Source organism: Arachis hypogaea, chromosome 14 (assembly GCF_003086295.3).
Source record: "Arachis hypogaea cultivar Tifrunner chromosome 14, arahy.Tifrunner.gnm2.J5K5, whole genome shotgun sequence".
Classification (NCBI taxonomy): domain Eukaryota; kingdom Viridiplantae; phylum Streptophyta; class Magnoliopsida; order Fabales; family Fabaceae; genus Arachis; species Arachis hypogaea.
The window spans coordinates 120245090-120260831 of NC_092049.1; the positions used below are offsets into that span (position 1 = coordinate 120245090).

General features: G+C 32.1%; 1 protein-coding gene across 1 annotated transcript; it reads left to right on the forward strand.

Moving 5' to 3' along the window:
• The first annotated feature begins 6263 nt into the window (after positions 1-6263).
• On the forward strand, positions 6264-10180 carry LOC112743867 (alpha-galactosidase 1). Its single transcript, XM_025793251.3, has 15 exons — positions 6264-6574; positions 6828-6886; positions 7126-7182; positions 7279-7313; positions 7419-7522; positions 7619-7694; positions 7781-7839; positions 7933-7998; positions 8082-8165; positions 8255-8319; positions 8415-8497; positions 8590-8680; positions 8803-8852; positions 8935-9075; positions 9791-10180. The coding sequence occupies exons 1-15, from the start codon at positions 6411-6413 to the stop codon at positions 9881-9883; spliced, it is 1227 nt and encodes a 408-aa protein (XP_025649036.1). The 5' UTR covers positions 6264-6410; the 3' UTR covers positions 9884-10180.
• Positions 10181-15742: the final 5562 nt, after the last annotated feature.

Genomic DNA, 15742 nt, shown 5'->3' on the forward strand with positions numbered 1-15742 from the left:
GGCATTTTGACGACGAGAAAGAAGCAGCCGACGATGGGGGAGGACAGAGAAGAGAAGCGGCGTTTGAGACTGAGAGTGAGATAGAAGAGAGAAGAGAGAAGAAGAGAAGCTCGGGAAGCCATGCACATCAACCTCAGACAAAGCTCCACCGCCTCCTTCCTCCGCCGCTACCGTGCTCCGACAAGCGCTCCACTCATTCTTCCGCAGCTCTCCAAAGCTACCACCTTTGAATTAGGGATTTTGGTATTTTGGTGAGACTGAGAGTGAGAGAGAAGGGAGAGGGGAATAGGGCATTTGGGGCTGCGCGTTTTGTGCTGAATGGGAGAACTGAACTTAAAAAAAACGGACGGTTCACCGGTTAACCGCCAGTTCGGCCAGTTTTTTGCAGGCCAATTTTAGGCATTAATCGAACTGGCTAACTGACTAGTTCCCGGTTAACCTAATCGAACCGGTCTGTCCGATCCGATTTTTAGAACCTTGGTTTTTGTTAATGATTGAGTCTTTTTGACTATTTGTTTAAACCTGAACTAATTTCGGTATATTTGTGTGCTAATCAAGATTGCAAGAACCGGACCGGTCAATGAACCAGTAAAGTGACTGGTTCAATGGTTTATAGGATCAACCGGAGTTTAACTAAATATATAATCAAATTATTAAAAATTTAATAATTTTTAAGTTAATAAAATTTAAAATTTTATATAATAAATTATCTATAATTTATCATTAAAAATTAACAAATTACTTCAAACATCAAATTTTATAACTAACAAAAATTAAAATAGACAAAAATGACAAACAAAATTTTGAAAAATCAACATATTCACCTCAAAATTTTCAAAAATTCCATACTCCACCACAGCACATCAACAACTCAGAATCAGAAAGAACAAGAAGTAGAATCACCAAATCAGAAAAATCAGCATAAACTCATAAACCATTCAAAATCAGAATCATAGCATAAAGTCATAAAGAACTCAAAACCAGAAAAAATTTCAACATAAACAATGTAGTGAAGCAATGCATTATAGCACCATCAACTAAGAATAAAAAAAATCAACAACAAACAAGTGAAGCAACTCAGAAATCAGAATAAATAAAATTAACAAATAATCAGTGACTCATTCCACACATAACAGAGGAAACAAATTAAAAACTAAAGTGAAAAACGGAAGAAATCAGTGAAAATAAAGAAGACTACGAAGATGTTGCGGGACGGCGAAGATTGAAGAACTCACGGTGAAGGCGAAGAGTCCACGGCAGCACGGGCACGTTTGCACTTTGCACAGAGTGGTGCTCGACACAAATAGAGAGAGAGAGAGAGAGAGAGAGATGCCTCGGAGATAGAGGCGTTTTGACGACGAGAAGAGGGGGCTGACGACGGGGAGGACAGAGAAGAGTGGCGGCGTCTGAGACTGAGAGTGAGATAGATTGAGATATTTTGCCATTTTGGTGAGACTGAGAGTGAGAGAGAAGCTCGGGAAGCCATGCACATCAACCTTAGACACAACTCTACCGCCTCCTTCCTCTGCCCCTGTCGTGCTCCGAAAAGCGCTCTGCTCATTCTTCCGCTGCTCTCCAAAGCTGCCATGTTTGAATTAGGGATTTTGGTATTTTGGTGAGACTGAGAGTGAGAGAGAAGGGAGAGGGGATTGGGGTATTTGTGGGTTGCGCTTTTTTTTTAAATTAAACCAAAACGACGCCGTTTGGTGCTGAATGGGAGAACTGGACTTAAAAAAAACCGAGCGATTCACCCAGTTCACCGGTTAACTGCCGGTTTAGCCGATTTTTTCACCGATTTTTTGCATGCCGATTTTAGGCATTAACCAGACCGGCTAACTGACCGGTTTTTGGTTAACCCAGTTGAACTGGTCGGTCCGGTCCAATTTTCAGAACCTTAGTTTTTGTTAATGATTGAGTCTTTTTTACTATTTGTTCAAATCTGAATTAATTTCAGTACATTTGTGTGCTAATTGCTAACTGAGGCTGCTATTGATAAGTATTGACTAATTTTTTTAGCAAATAAGAATGAAATTATTCATTATCACTTTATTCAATGACATTAGATTCCACTCCATTCCATTCAATTAGTTTAGTTTTGAACAAGCAGTCAAAAAGACTCAATCATCAATAAAAATACATCGAATTCGTTTCTGGATCCAAATGAACCTCAAATAAACTAATAAATGAGCCGAAATTACTTAAAGAATAAAAAACTTGGTCAAAACTTAACAACAGCATCAAGTGAACCTTAATTAACACACAAATGAATCGAAATTAATTCAGTTTTGAACAAGCAGTAAAAAAGACTCAATCATCAACAAAAACACATACAATTTATTTTTGGATCTAAATGAACCTCAATTAAACTAAGAAATGAAGCGAAATTAGTTAAGAAATAAAAAATTTGGTCAATACTTATTAGCAGCATCACGTGAACCTTAATTAATTTACAAATAAACTGAAATTAGTTCAATTTTGAATAAACTGTCAAAAGACTTAGTCAATAACAAAAACACATCGAATTCATTTCTAGATCCAAATAAAGCTCAATTAAAAGGGGGGAAAATAAAAAAAAAACGCAACAATAACAACAACAATAAAAGAATGACAATTGAGAGAAAATACGCGAAGAAGACGAAGGAGGAAGGCAAAGAAGAAGAAGGAAGAACGCGAAGAAGAAGAAGAAATGCGAAGACGAAGAAGGAAGAAAGCGAAGAAGAAGAAGGAAGAACACGAAGAAGAAAGAATGCGAAGACAAAGACAAAGAAGCGTTATTGAAACGCGCGTGTATACACGCTGGTGTAATGAAAATGGTTTTTGTTGAATTTTGGTCAATTTAGTTAGACTGTAAAATAAAATGATAAAAGGTAATTAAAGAAAAAAAAAAGAGAATTTGCAATGTCCATATACAAAAGATGAATTTAAATGATAGAAAAAAATGTAATATTTTTGTTTGATTCCAAAAGGCATTAAGTTGTTTATATGGAATTAACTATCACATCAAATAAAAGAAAAGAAACTGTTAAAAAGATAAAAACACAAGTAAAAAGTTGCGGTCTTCATAAGGTTTTTAAAAGCATAGGAAAATTCCTTGCCATAATCTTTGGATTTTGTTAACACCACCGATCCTTCTTCCTTGTAAGCCAAAAAAAAAAAAAAAAGAAGAAGAAGAAGAAGTAAAGTATCGTTTTTGTCTCTAACGTTTGGAATAAATCTTATTTGTGTCCTTAACGTTTAAATCGTCCTATTTGTATCTCTAACGTTTGTAAAAGTGATTCAATGTTATCCTGTCATTAATTATACATCATGTGCACTTTAGTTTGAGTTTTAAAAATCTCTTCTTGTAGTTAGAATACAAATGTCTGGGATAGAATCGATGATCTACTTCGAAAAATAGCTCATCAAATATTGAAACTAATTCCTACAACATTTACATAATTCACTTTTCTAGGACATAATTGAATCTAAACACAAATAGTGGGTATAATATTAAAATCGAACATATCTAAGTGAGACCTAATTGAGAATAAATACATTTAAATGAGAATAATTGAAAAATATAATCTAATTTATTAATATAATTGATAGTAGAAAAATATTGAATCACTTTTATAAACGTTAAGGACAAAAACGATCCTTTACTCTACAAGAAAAAACAATCGCTTTTGGTCCATCAAAATATTCGGATGTCCTTATCAAGTATATTTCAACCAAACATGTAGAGTCAAAAAAGAACACAAAAGTCACACGTGACTTTGTTTTGTCATCTTCATAACCTGCAATTAATTAATTAATTAATTAATGATGGAAATTTCTTAAAATAGTTAAGTTAATTCCATCACAATTATCTCTATAGTTCTAATTAAGGAGTTAAGTAGAAAACATGGTTGTGTTTCAAAAGGACAATGAGAAACATGGATATTCAGTGCCCGTTTGAATTTTATTAAAAAAATTATTTTAAGTAAGCAATATATTCCTTTTTAAAAATGAAAATTTAATTAATTTTTTATTTTTCAAATTAAGTATTTATTTTTAATTGTTTTTTTTTCAAATTAATTGTTTATTTTTAAATTTTTTATATTTTTAAATTCAAAATTTTCTTTTCAAATAAAAAATAATTATAAAAATTAAAATAAATCCAAACTCATCCTTTAAGAGGTTAACACGCATCTTAACTAAGGCTAAATCTTATTTTGATTTTAAATAATTTTGTTTTAATTTATATATTTTCTTTTGAATGTTGTAATCTTTATTGATTTACCATTTTGGTGAGAGTTTGTTTCAAAAGTGGTGGATGCCAAATAGGATATCCAGGAGAATAAATTAGGATTCAATTTTTTTATTATTCACATATAAAAATGGAGCGAATTATATATGAATTATTATAAAATGTGGTAGAATTAAATAGCATAAAATTCTGTCCTTATGGAGTGTTTGCGATGCAGTTTAAAAAAAATCCGATTCGATCTAAATTTCAAGTAGTTTGGATTAGATTGGATTTGCGGTTTTATAAATTAAAAAAATTAAATATATATAACAAGTCTCAATATCAAATTTTAAATAATCAATAATGACATAACAAGTCTCAACAATATTTTAAAAAGCCAACGATAACATAACAATAGAAATAAAATTATAGGTTAGTTAAAATAAATAAATAAAATAACATTTTGAACATAAAATATTTATTAAATAATAATAATACTTGAATAATATAAAAATATATAAAAAATTGAATATGTTATAAATATAATTATAAATATAATAATAAAATAATAATATTATAGCACATTGTGCGGTTTGAATTGGATTGAACCAGTTATAAAAAATAAATTCAAAATCTGATCCGATCTAGCGATTTACAAAAAATAGAATCCAATCAATTTTCGATTTGAATTGAATTAGATAAACAATTTAAATATTTAATTTAGATCAATTTAAATTTAAACATCCCTAAATCTAGGGGTGTTCATGGGCCGGGTCACACCGGGTTTGGCCTGACCCAGACCCGGCCCGAAATATAGATCGGGCCTAATTTCATGACCCTAACCCGGCCCTAGACCCGATGAAACCTATGCATCTTCGGGCCGGGTGAAAACCGAGTAAAAACCGGGTGAAAACCGGTCTTCAACATGTAAAAATCACCTAATGTCCAATCATTATTTCACAATTCACATAGTAAAATTCACTTAAAAAATTATAACAAGAACCAACCATTTTCTAAAATTAAAACATAACCACAATCAATACTAATATTGTCTAATAACACCAAATATTTAAATCAATACAAATAACACAATATTATGAATTAGTCTAAAGTCTTATGCATTTTAAACATAAAACATTAACTTATAGTCTTATAATGACTAATAACACAAAATATTAAGGTTTACAATACTTAAATTTCACATAAGAATAGTCATCATCCATCACTAATAACACAAAATATTAATTGTGTATAATGACCGGGCCACCGGGACGAGTTCGGGTGACCCGAGCTATGACCCGGACCCGACCCGAAATAATGACCGGGTCTATTTTTGAGACCCTTACCCGACCCTAGACCCGATGAAATCACACTAAATTAGCCCCTAAAAGGTTCGGGGCCGGGCCGGGTCTTCGGGTCGGGCCGGGCCATGAACACTCCTACCTAAATCTTTATCTACCTTGTTACCACCTCTATTTATTTAAAAAAACCATAAATGATACGGTCATGATAATTTTGGATTTGTATTTAATATTAATCATTTAATCTTACATTATTCTCATTAGATAAATAATGATTATGTTATACTTACTCATATTAATAATCAATATTTATTATTCAATGATGATGAGTGATTTTTTTTCATGAATATAAATAAGTGTTGCACATTCGAATCTCATTTTTATATATAAAATAATTTATTGATTAATGATAAACTCTTAAATAGAATTTTAATCTCCAACAAATTAAATTTTAGTTTGTTGGGTTAAAAAATATTATAAAAAAAATAAAAAATATTAAACTCTTATACCAAATTTATTTATTATATATAAATAAATAAATTACAATTTTATTAGAAAGTGATTATAATCATAATTAACTAAATAACAAAATAACAAAATAACAAATATTAAATTTAAATCTAAATCTAATCCTAAAAATAAACAAATCAATTCAAATGTAAAATTTAAATTTAGATAATGACAAATTTATTATATATATCTTCCAGAATGATCATGATTACATAAAACACTAACCTCTGACACAGGAACACGTTATTGTACCCTCTTGATCTAACAATAAATCAAAAGTATAATAAAACAATATAAATAGATAAAGAAAACACACACTAGTTCACTAAGTAAAGGGTAGCAGTAGTAAGTAGTAACATAGTAACATAGAGTAGTTGCTGAAGTAAGCAACAATGGAGAGAAGGGTTGGTTATGAGATCTTGGTGGTGGTGGTTTTGGTGACCCTTTTGAATCTCTCATTGAATTGTGTTCCTGCTTCAGCCAACTTTGGTAATGTGGTGGACCAACACAGAAGAAGCCTTCTTGCTAATGGCCTTGGAACAACTCCTCCTATGGGGTATGTATAATCTTAAATCTTTGTTTTCTTGTTCTTTTGATTGCAATTCTGTTATTTTGTTATATGCTTTCTTTGTTTTATTCTCTTTTATAATTATTTTTTTTATCAATTATTGTCATTGGTATATATGATTGGACCTTTCTCTTTATTTATTTGTTTGTTTTTTTCATTCATGTTCAATTGTTTTGGACTTTTGGATATATGCATTAAATGATTGATGATGCTGATTGATTTGTGAAAACTCTTTGTGCAGATGGAACAGTTGGAATCACTTCAACTGTCAAATTAATGAAAAAATCATCCGGGAAACTGGTATTTGATCATTCATATCTTTAATTTGTTCCATGTGAATTTTATAAGTACTTGGCATTTGAAATTGTGAATTAATGTTTCATAGAAGGCACTGTTCTGTTAGTTCTGTATTCAATTTTGCAGTTCTTCCCTAAATTGGATTTCAAACCTATCATTGTTTGCATTTCAATTTAATCTTTATTTGTATACAATCAAGAATTGTTAAGGCAATGGCTTGATTTATAGATTTTCGATTGCAGCCGATGCGCTTGTTTCGACTGGTCTTTCAAAGCTTGGATACACTTTTGTAAACATAGGTACATATGAAAGCAACTAAATTTTCAAGTTCTTCTATTTTGATTTCATTTTTCACAAAGCAAAATGCTGTAACTATAATCATACCATTCATGCAGATGATTGCTGGGCTGAGCTAAACCGTGACGATAAGGTCTTATACCTATGGTTTTTCTTTGATTTTCTTCCTTCTATTCTTTTTATCCTTGAAAGTTAGTGCATTGTGTCAAAAAACAATTTGTTCCAAATAATCTTGCAGGGCAATTTGGTAGCAAAGAAATCTACATTCCCTTCTGGAATCAAAGCTCTTGCAGATTATGTTCATAGCAAGGGTCTTAAGCTTGGAATTTATTCCGATGCAGGGTACATAGACTTGGCCGAATTCCCAATCAAACTAGTCCCATTTTCTCATTCAACCATTGATTCTTTAAACTAAGGTTTCGTTTCGCGATTTCGCAGGTATTTCACTTGTAGCAAAAAGATGCCTGGTTCACTTGGTCATGAGTTTCAAGATGCCAAGACTTTTGCATCATGGGTAGCAAACATTATCTTTATTTTTTAAGGAACATACATATCAATCGATCGCTATTAAATAAGTCGTAACGATGCCTTATTTTGCAGGGTATTGATTATTTGAAGTATGACAATTGTAACCATGATGGATCAAAACCAACTGTTAGGTAGTTGAAAGTATATTTTCACTTTACCTTTTATGTTTTCCTTTGATCATCATTCATGAGTTTGAAAACTTTGCTCTTCTTTCTTATTCGCAGATATCCTGTTATGACTCGAGCATTAATGAACGCTGGTCGTCCAATCTTCTTCTCTCTATGTGAATGGTAAAACTCTTATATGTTCCACAATTTTGTGTTGTTTTAATTTTAGTTTCTTCCTTCTAATTGCAATTGCTTTGTTTGTTTAGGGGCGACATGCATCCGGCTTTATGGGGCACTCGAGTCGGAAATAGCTGGAGAACTACAAATGACATCACTGATTCATGGGAAAGGTGCAAAAATATGGATTCAGTTTTTTCTAATTCTAGAAGTTTTGTAATTGAATTTGGAATTTTATTTAACTAGCCTCTTTTTACAACAGTATGATTTCAAGGGCTGATATGAATGAAGTTTATGCTGATCTCGCAAAACCGGGCGGTTGGAATGGTTAGAAATCTAGAAATTTAGATTTCACTTATCAGTAGCTTTGTCTGAATTCTGAAATTGAACAAGTTTTCTGTTGGATTTTATCAAATGAACAGATCCTGATATGCTTGAGGTGGGAAATGGAGGAATGACAAAAGATGAATACATTGTTCATTTCAGTTTATGGGCCATTTCCAAGGTATGAAGATGCACGCTTGTATCCCAGTTCATGTCATAGTTAGTAATGTTCATTGGGAGCATTCTTGTTTCTCATTATAAGTTTTAGTGCAGGCTCCTCTTCTTCTCGGTTGCGACGTTCGAAACATGTCTAAAGAGATTGTGGAGATAATCACAAACAAAGAAGTTATTGCAGTTAACCAAGGTGATTTGATGCAATCATCGCATTAACATTGTTATTCTGATCCTATCTAGTAGGAAAAGGCTTAGTAGTCGTCGTTAACTTGTTATTCTGTCACTAACAATATTAAATTCGTACCGTGTTAGATTCGCTTGGTGTACAAGCCAAGAAGGTTAGGATGGAAGGTGATCAAGAGGTAATTAAAACAAACAAATATGATTGTGTGTGTCTAGTCTGAAATTAGCAAGAAGGGTTGATATGCATGTTTTTGGGTGCAGATATGGGCAGGTCCTCTTTCAGGGTATAAGGTAGCTGTTGTGTTGCTTAATAGAGGGCCTCGGCGCAATGCCATCACAGCCAATTGGGATGACATTGGCATTCCCCAAAACAGTGTTGTTCAAGCAAGAGACCTTTGGGAGGTATGTTCTCTTCTTGTGGAGACTTGGATACAGTTGTTTTTATGTAAAGTTAATAGCTGAAAATTATTAAATGATTTGACATGTTTGATTAAATTGCTATATAACGTTTTTCATCTATCAACTTCATGTGAAAACAATTGCATTAATTTTTCACTTTTTTTTTTTTCATACTTAATATATGGACTTATTGTATATGAGTAATGATTCGAAGTCTTAATTCATCTTCCTATTTATCCTCTTAATACTTACATAAGTAAAAATTCAAATATATGTTTTTTTTTAAAAAAAAAAAGAAGATAGTTATTCTTATCTTTTTACTATTTTAATATTAAGAGGATAATTAGGAGAATATATTAGGATTAGCGTATATTATGTTTTAGTTTTGATATCTATAAAACTCACATTTTTGAAAATTTTTAGGGTCATTTGTGCTTATATTTTTAGAAAATGAAGATCAAAATGGAATAGTAAATTTAACAGGGATTAGACCAAATCCCAAAATCTAAAAGAAAAAAAGTTAAACACGAATACATTATCGGCTAGGTAAAAACTCAAATCAGTTGTCTAATTGTCTTAGTTGAGAATTATTGAATAATTTGAATATTTGACCAAATTATTTTTTAACTATCAATTTTACATGAATACAACTGCACGTGAGTTTTGAAACTATTGGGGGGTTACTGATGTTGTAAGGTATGGTTTTGAATGAATGCAGCACAAGACATTGAAGAAACTATTCGTGAATAAATTGAGTGCTACAGTGGATCCACATTCTTGTAAAATGTATGTCTTGAAGCCAGTAGATTGACTTCTCCAACCACCCACAAACAAAGCTAAGGACTGCACCTTCTGGAGTTTACCTCTATCAGAGTAGTACGCTAAGTGTGGATTATGAACTATAAATTTTAGAATAAAGTGACAAATAAGTCTTAAAAATTTATATTTCGGATAGATTAGTTTTAGAAGAAAAAAAGTATCAATGAAATCTTTTATGATAGTAGACGTGAAAAAATTACTTTTAGATTAGCCTTTATGATTCGGATAAAATGGTTTAATTTAAACGAAGTTTGTTTATATCTATTATAGTAGAAGATTTTATTGGTTTTTTTTTTTTTTTGAGAAATTAATCTGTTCAAAGCGTAAAATTTTATAAATTTATTTGTTATTTTATTTTAAATTTTAATATACATGTCAATATGAATTTTTAAAGTTATGATTTTGAGTTATAACTAGTATAACTCTTTTGAATAGGCTCGTAAATTTGTCGAATTTTTAAACACATCGGATTCAATCCTAAAATAAGTTTATGACAAATAATAAGTTTATACATATATATTTCTTCGAGAATCATCTAAACCAACTCAATATCACAAGTTATATATCATACACTTTCATACTTTTGTACTACGTTCATACCATCGTGTCACATTCATACCATCACATAAGAGGAATTACTTGTGATTTTTTTTTTCTTTTGTTTTTCATCATGTCCTATTCTTTTTTGGATCAATCCAAGAATCTAATTAGAATTGAGTTTTAACTCTACTCTTAATGTTCTTTATCATTTTTCCTTTTTCCATATTTGGATTATTACTTATCTTATTTGATATATGATATATCTGATATCTATATAGTTTTATTTTCATATCAAACATTATTTAGAGGAACCAAAAAATATCTTGCCACCTGTGTTTTGAACTTTCTTAGGATGCCTAACATTTACATTAACCTAGTAAAGTAATGTTTTTACCTCAATTGAAGCATTTTTACCTCAATTGAAGCATTAAAATTCCTAGCGATTTTCAAGCAATGGTGTATTGTCTATGCAACATTTTTTCATTATATGAGGATTCAAACTCTTGACATTAAAAAAAATATTAATGTAAATTTTTACACAAATTAAACTACTCTTGATTGACTTGTCTCACCTCAAGTTGAAAGGCTACAAACAAATAAAGTAAAATAATAATGAGTGAGAAAAGCAATTTATAATGTTGTTATCTCAAATATATCTACATAATCAATATTCAAAAATTAAAATTTATGAGTCATTTCTAGATTTGAAGAGTCTGAATTTAGTGCATTTTATTTATGAGTATCAAATGAGTAATGAATTATAAAAAGTAATAATGTACATAATGAGGTTATTATAACAATAAATGAAATACAATAATAAATATGGTAATATTCTACTTCCACACCTACATATATGATTTCTGTGGTCCAATACTATGATGCTCTTATTCAATGGCATCAATCTCACATCATTTTTAGTAGCATCGTGTTGAGATACAGCTGTTCAGAACTTAATTCAAATTTTTATCCACACATGGATGGTTAAAGCATTCATTAACATGCTTTTGAATTAGCACCACCACTGATAAATTGTATGTGAACACCACAAAAAATGATAAATTGCGGAGTTTTTTTTTTTTTTTTTTCTAATTAGCGGCCATTTTTTAATTCCTGCAGAATATGTTAAACATTTTAGAAAAATGATGCAGTTTTGTGTCCTACAATTAAGTTACATGGATTTTGTTAAATTGGCACTATATGAGGAAATTATTATTTTCATCTTTAAAAAAATTAATTTTCCTTAAAATAGTAAAAAAGTGAATATTTTAAAATTTATTTTATTTTATTTTATTAAAAATTATTTAAAAAAAAAAACTTACTAAATGTTATAAAAACATATTTATACTTTGTATTGTGTAGCTTGAAACTACAGCATGCAGATCACTTATGTTGAACCAAAGACCTCTTACTAAATGCAAAAGATCTTTAGCCACTAAAAGAAAATCATTAATTAATAATTTAATATTTTTTTTTACATAAAAGCCAGTTTCATTTTAAATTATCATCAAGTTATATAATAATACAATAATGCTCTACATCCATGTAAAAAATGTATCCAAGTTATCCAAGTATTTTTGGACAGACGCGCCTCCTCACCCCCTCACTCGTTTGTGATACACGCGCTACATATAACGTAAACCTTCTTTGCTGCAACCTAAACCTTTGTTCAACGTAAATCTTCAATTACAACCTAAATCTTCTGCTCTCCTAATTCTTCTCTGCTTGCATTCTTCCTTATTGATCTGCATTGCCTTCAACATAATAAGTTTCGTCGTTCTCCTCTGGTCGTGCTCATTGTAACACCCTACCACACAGAGCCTTACACCTAGGATGTAAAACAGAAGTGGCGAGGCGCTACGACCTCTAAAATAAAATACATATAGTATAATAGTAGAAAGAATATAGTATACGAGGAGCCTTAAAAAAAACGGGTAAAACAAAATCGCAAAATGAAAAGCGCAACACTCAGAAAAGAGATAACTTAGGTGCGAAGAAACCTAAAGATCATATGTATAAATCGACAAAAAGAGAGAATAGAGAGTCAATGATACAGAATAACTAGCTCCTAACTCAGCCTGCGAAGTCAAGACTAGCCGGAGAATATTTACATACATATATGCATCTCCCATCAACCCAAAATACAAAGATAAAATCTTAACTCTCCTTAAACCTAAGAGGAGCAAAATAAACAAGTTATTCGGAGAGAAAGCTAAGTGCATACATATATACATAAACTATATAGCAAAAGAAACCCAGAAACCACTCTGCTTTAAAAGCCCAGATGCCTAGCAAGGTGCCTCTTAACCTGCATCTGAAAAACAACAACACAGTATGGGGTGAGAATCAGAGGTTCTCAGCATGGTAAAGGTGCCACGCACATAATATATAAGGTCCTGAGAATGCTAGAGGCAATCCTAGAATGCCGACACTCAGATTATAAAGCTTAAAGTACTAAACATCAACCATAAAGAGGGGTGATCTTCTAAGGGTTATTCAACCTAACTTAAACTTAATATAACCATTAAACTCTTTCACCTTTCCTCCGTTCCTCCATCTTCGATATTCCGCATAGACAAAGCAAACACAGGTAGATAACAAGTAGTTCAAGTAGCAATTACAACAGTTAACAGAATATAATCAATTAGGCATTCCCACTTAATGCATAGCAAACAAAGCATACATATGCATATGATGAATGTCTATCCTACTGGCCGTGAGCTCACGTGTCGGTTACTTTGCCAGAACCCGACACATCTGGTAGCTAACCCAGACATTAGTCTTTAGGTTACGCATCTCCAGAAGGATCATAAACGAAGGAGAGTGCCTTTTTACCTTCTCCTAGAGGTTTCACGAAGGAGAGTGCCTTTCCACATCGAAGGAGTGTGCCTTTCCACCTTGCAACCAGAGAAGAATATGGGAGAAACAATAAGAAGGAGAGTGCCTTTCTACCTTTCCCACATCCTCGTCACGACAAGAGAGGGAACTTCCGTCCTCAACTTGCCATCCGAATACATTTTCAAGTTAATATGCAAGGGGGATCGCACCCATACCTTGCCATCTCAACCATTTCGACCACATATACATCTCGACCATTCAGGCCACACACAGTCATCCCAAATCTCATCATTTTCAACCTTTACTTCATCTCTAAGTTACCTCTATTTCCTAACTTCAACTTACTACTAGAGTTACTACTATGTTTTATGACTAAAAGAATGAAAATAGAGGTTTAGAAGTTTGAAATTAGGTTTAAAACTCAAAAACCAGATTTTGCTAAAACAGGGGCCACGCGTATGCGTGGGCGTGCGATAAGGCTTGCTTGCGTACGCATACTCCCTGCTCGCGTACGTGTGGATCCCAGCCCGAAAGGGTTGGTCGCGTCGCGAGCGACTGGACGCGTACGCAAATGCCGGGTCACACGTACGCGTGGGCCACGCGTACGCGTGAGCGTACATTTTTCCAAAAATTTTACTGAGTCTAAAAAAGCTGCAGAATTTCAAACTTCAAACCTAAACTTCCGATGCGCATAACTTTTTTGTTTTAAATCGTTTTTCTTCCATTTTTCAAACGGCGTAAACTTCACAGACCCAATTTTTATATAAAATAAGTTTAAAATCATTTTTAGGTCTGAAAGCCAAGTTATGGCTCGCCGAAGTTCAGCCAAAAATATAATTTTTTACAAAAGATCCAAACCTCCGTTTTCATAAAACCAAACCCATTTCATACTTTCAATACATGTATCTAACACAGCCACATACCAATTCTTTTGCCAAAATCATCCACAACCTACTTCAATCAATAATACATCAATACATACATAATCTCTTTACCTATAACTCATTACTTTAGTCACAACACTCTCCAACAAACCACCACCACCTCATATACATACATTTTCCCACTTTTCAAGCATCAATAATTCATCACTTAACAATCCAATACCAATATCAACAATCAAGGCAAAAATTAACATTTATCATTAGGCACTAATCAATTACATGCTCATACATTCATTCCTATCTTATTGTCAACTAGCCTAAGTCTTCACAGAATATTATATATTACATACACGAAACCTAAACCATACCTTGGCCGATTTTCACGTATTGTCCAAGGCAACCCACTTAGGCAAAAAGGGCAAGGTTTCAATCACCAAAACTCAACTCTAACACCCACCAAGTTCTCAAATCAAGCTCCCACTGGTTTCAAGGGCTTCATATCATTTATACATACACACCTAACATATATATAACACATATATATCCAAAATTTAGTTCTCAATACACTAAATCAAAAGGTTGAATAGGGTTAATGGTACTTACCATACCCAAGGAGCAAATGAACCAAACCCAACAAATTCCGCAAGCTAAAACGAACCTAAAATATCAAAATCAACGAAATCTCAATATGGGTTCTCACCGATGAAATCTTAGAGCTTGACGCGGCGGTCGCGTGGCAGCAAACAGTGCGGCGATCGGAACTCGGAGTGGAAAGTTGTGGTGGTTTGAATTTGGTATAAGGGTTTGGGATCCTTCCCTTCCTCTCCTTCAATGTTGCAGTGTGAATTGAAGAAAATGGGAAAGGAAAGCTGGGTTCTTCAAATAAGGATTGGGTTGGTTTGGGCCTGGTTCAGCCCGTTTGGCCCAATCTTGGGCCAAATTCTTTGAAATTAGTGTCAAAATTCTTTTTCTAATGAGATTTATCCTAATTTAATATAATATTCATATTTCTAATTTTTTTTATTAAAAATTAATTTATTGAATTATTATTTGCTAATTTTTTGGGGTTTACACTCATCTTCTTTGTTTTCTTCTTTCGATATGCTTACGTTGCATTTATCTTCTTCCTATTCTTCTTCGTTTTCTTCTTTGATCTACACTTCTGAATTGAAATAATGAATGATTCCACTTTAAATAAGTTGAATGAGAGCGATTTGGATTATTCTTCTGAAACTAATTAAGTGGATAAGGTTTGTATTATTCAATTTTGAATCAAATTGAATGGAATTTAATTTCTAATTTGAATTGAATGGACGCAGGTGAATTGAATTGAATTGAATTGATAATCTCTAAATTATAGACGCAGGTGTTTCGAATTTGATTTTATATAATGGATTATGTTTCGTTCATTCAGTACTATACAATTGTTTCACCATAATAATGTGTTCGGTTCATTTTGCAGAAAGCTATTTGAATTTGATTTTATTTAATGGATAATGTCCTGTCCCGTTCACTTAGTACTATACAATTGTTTCACCATGAGTATGTGTTTGGTTCATTATGCAGAAAGATGTTTGAATTTGATTTTATAT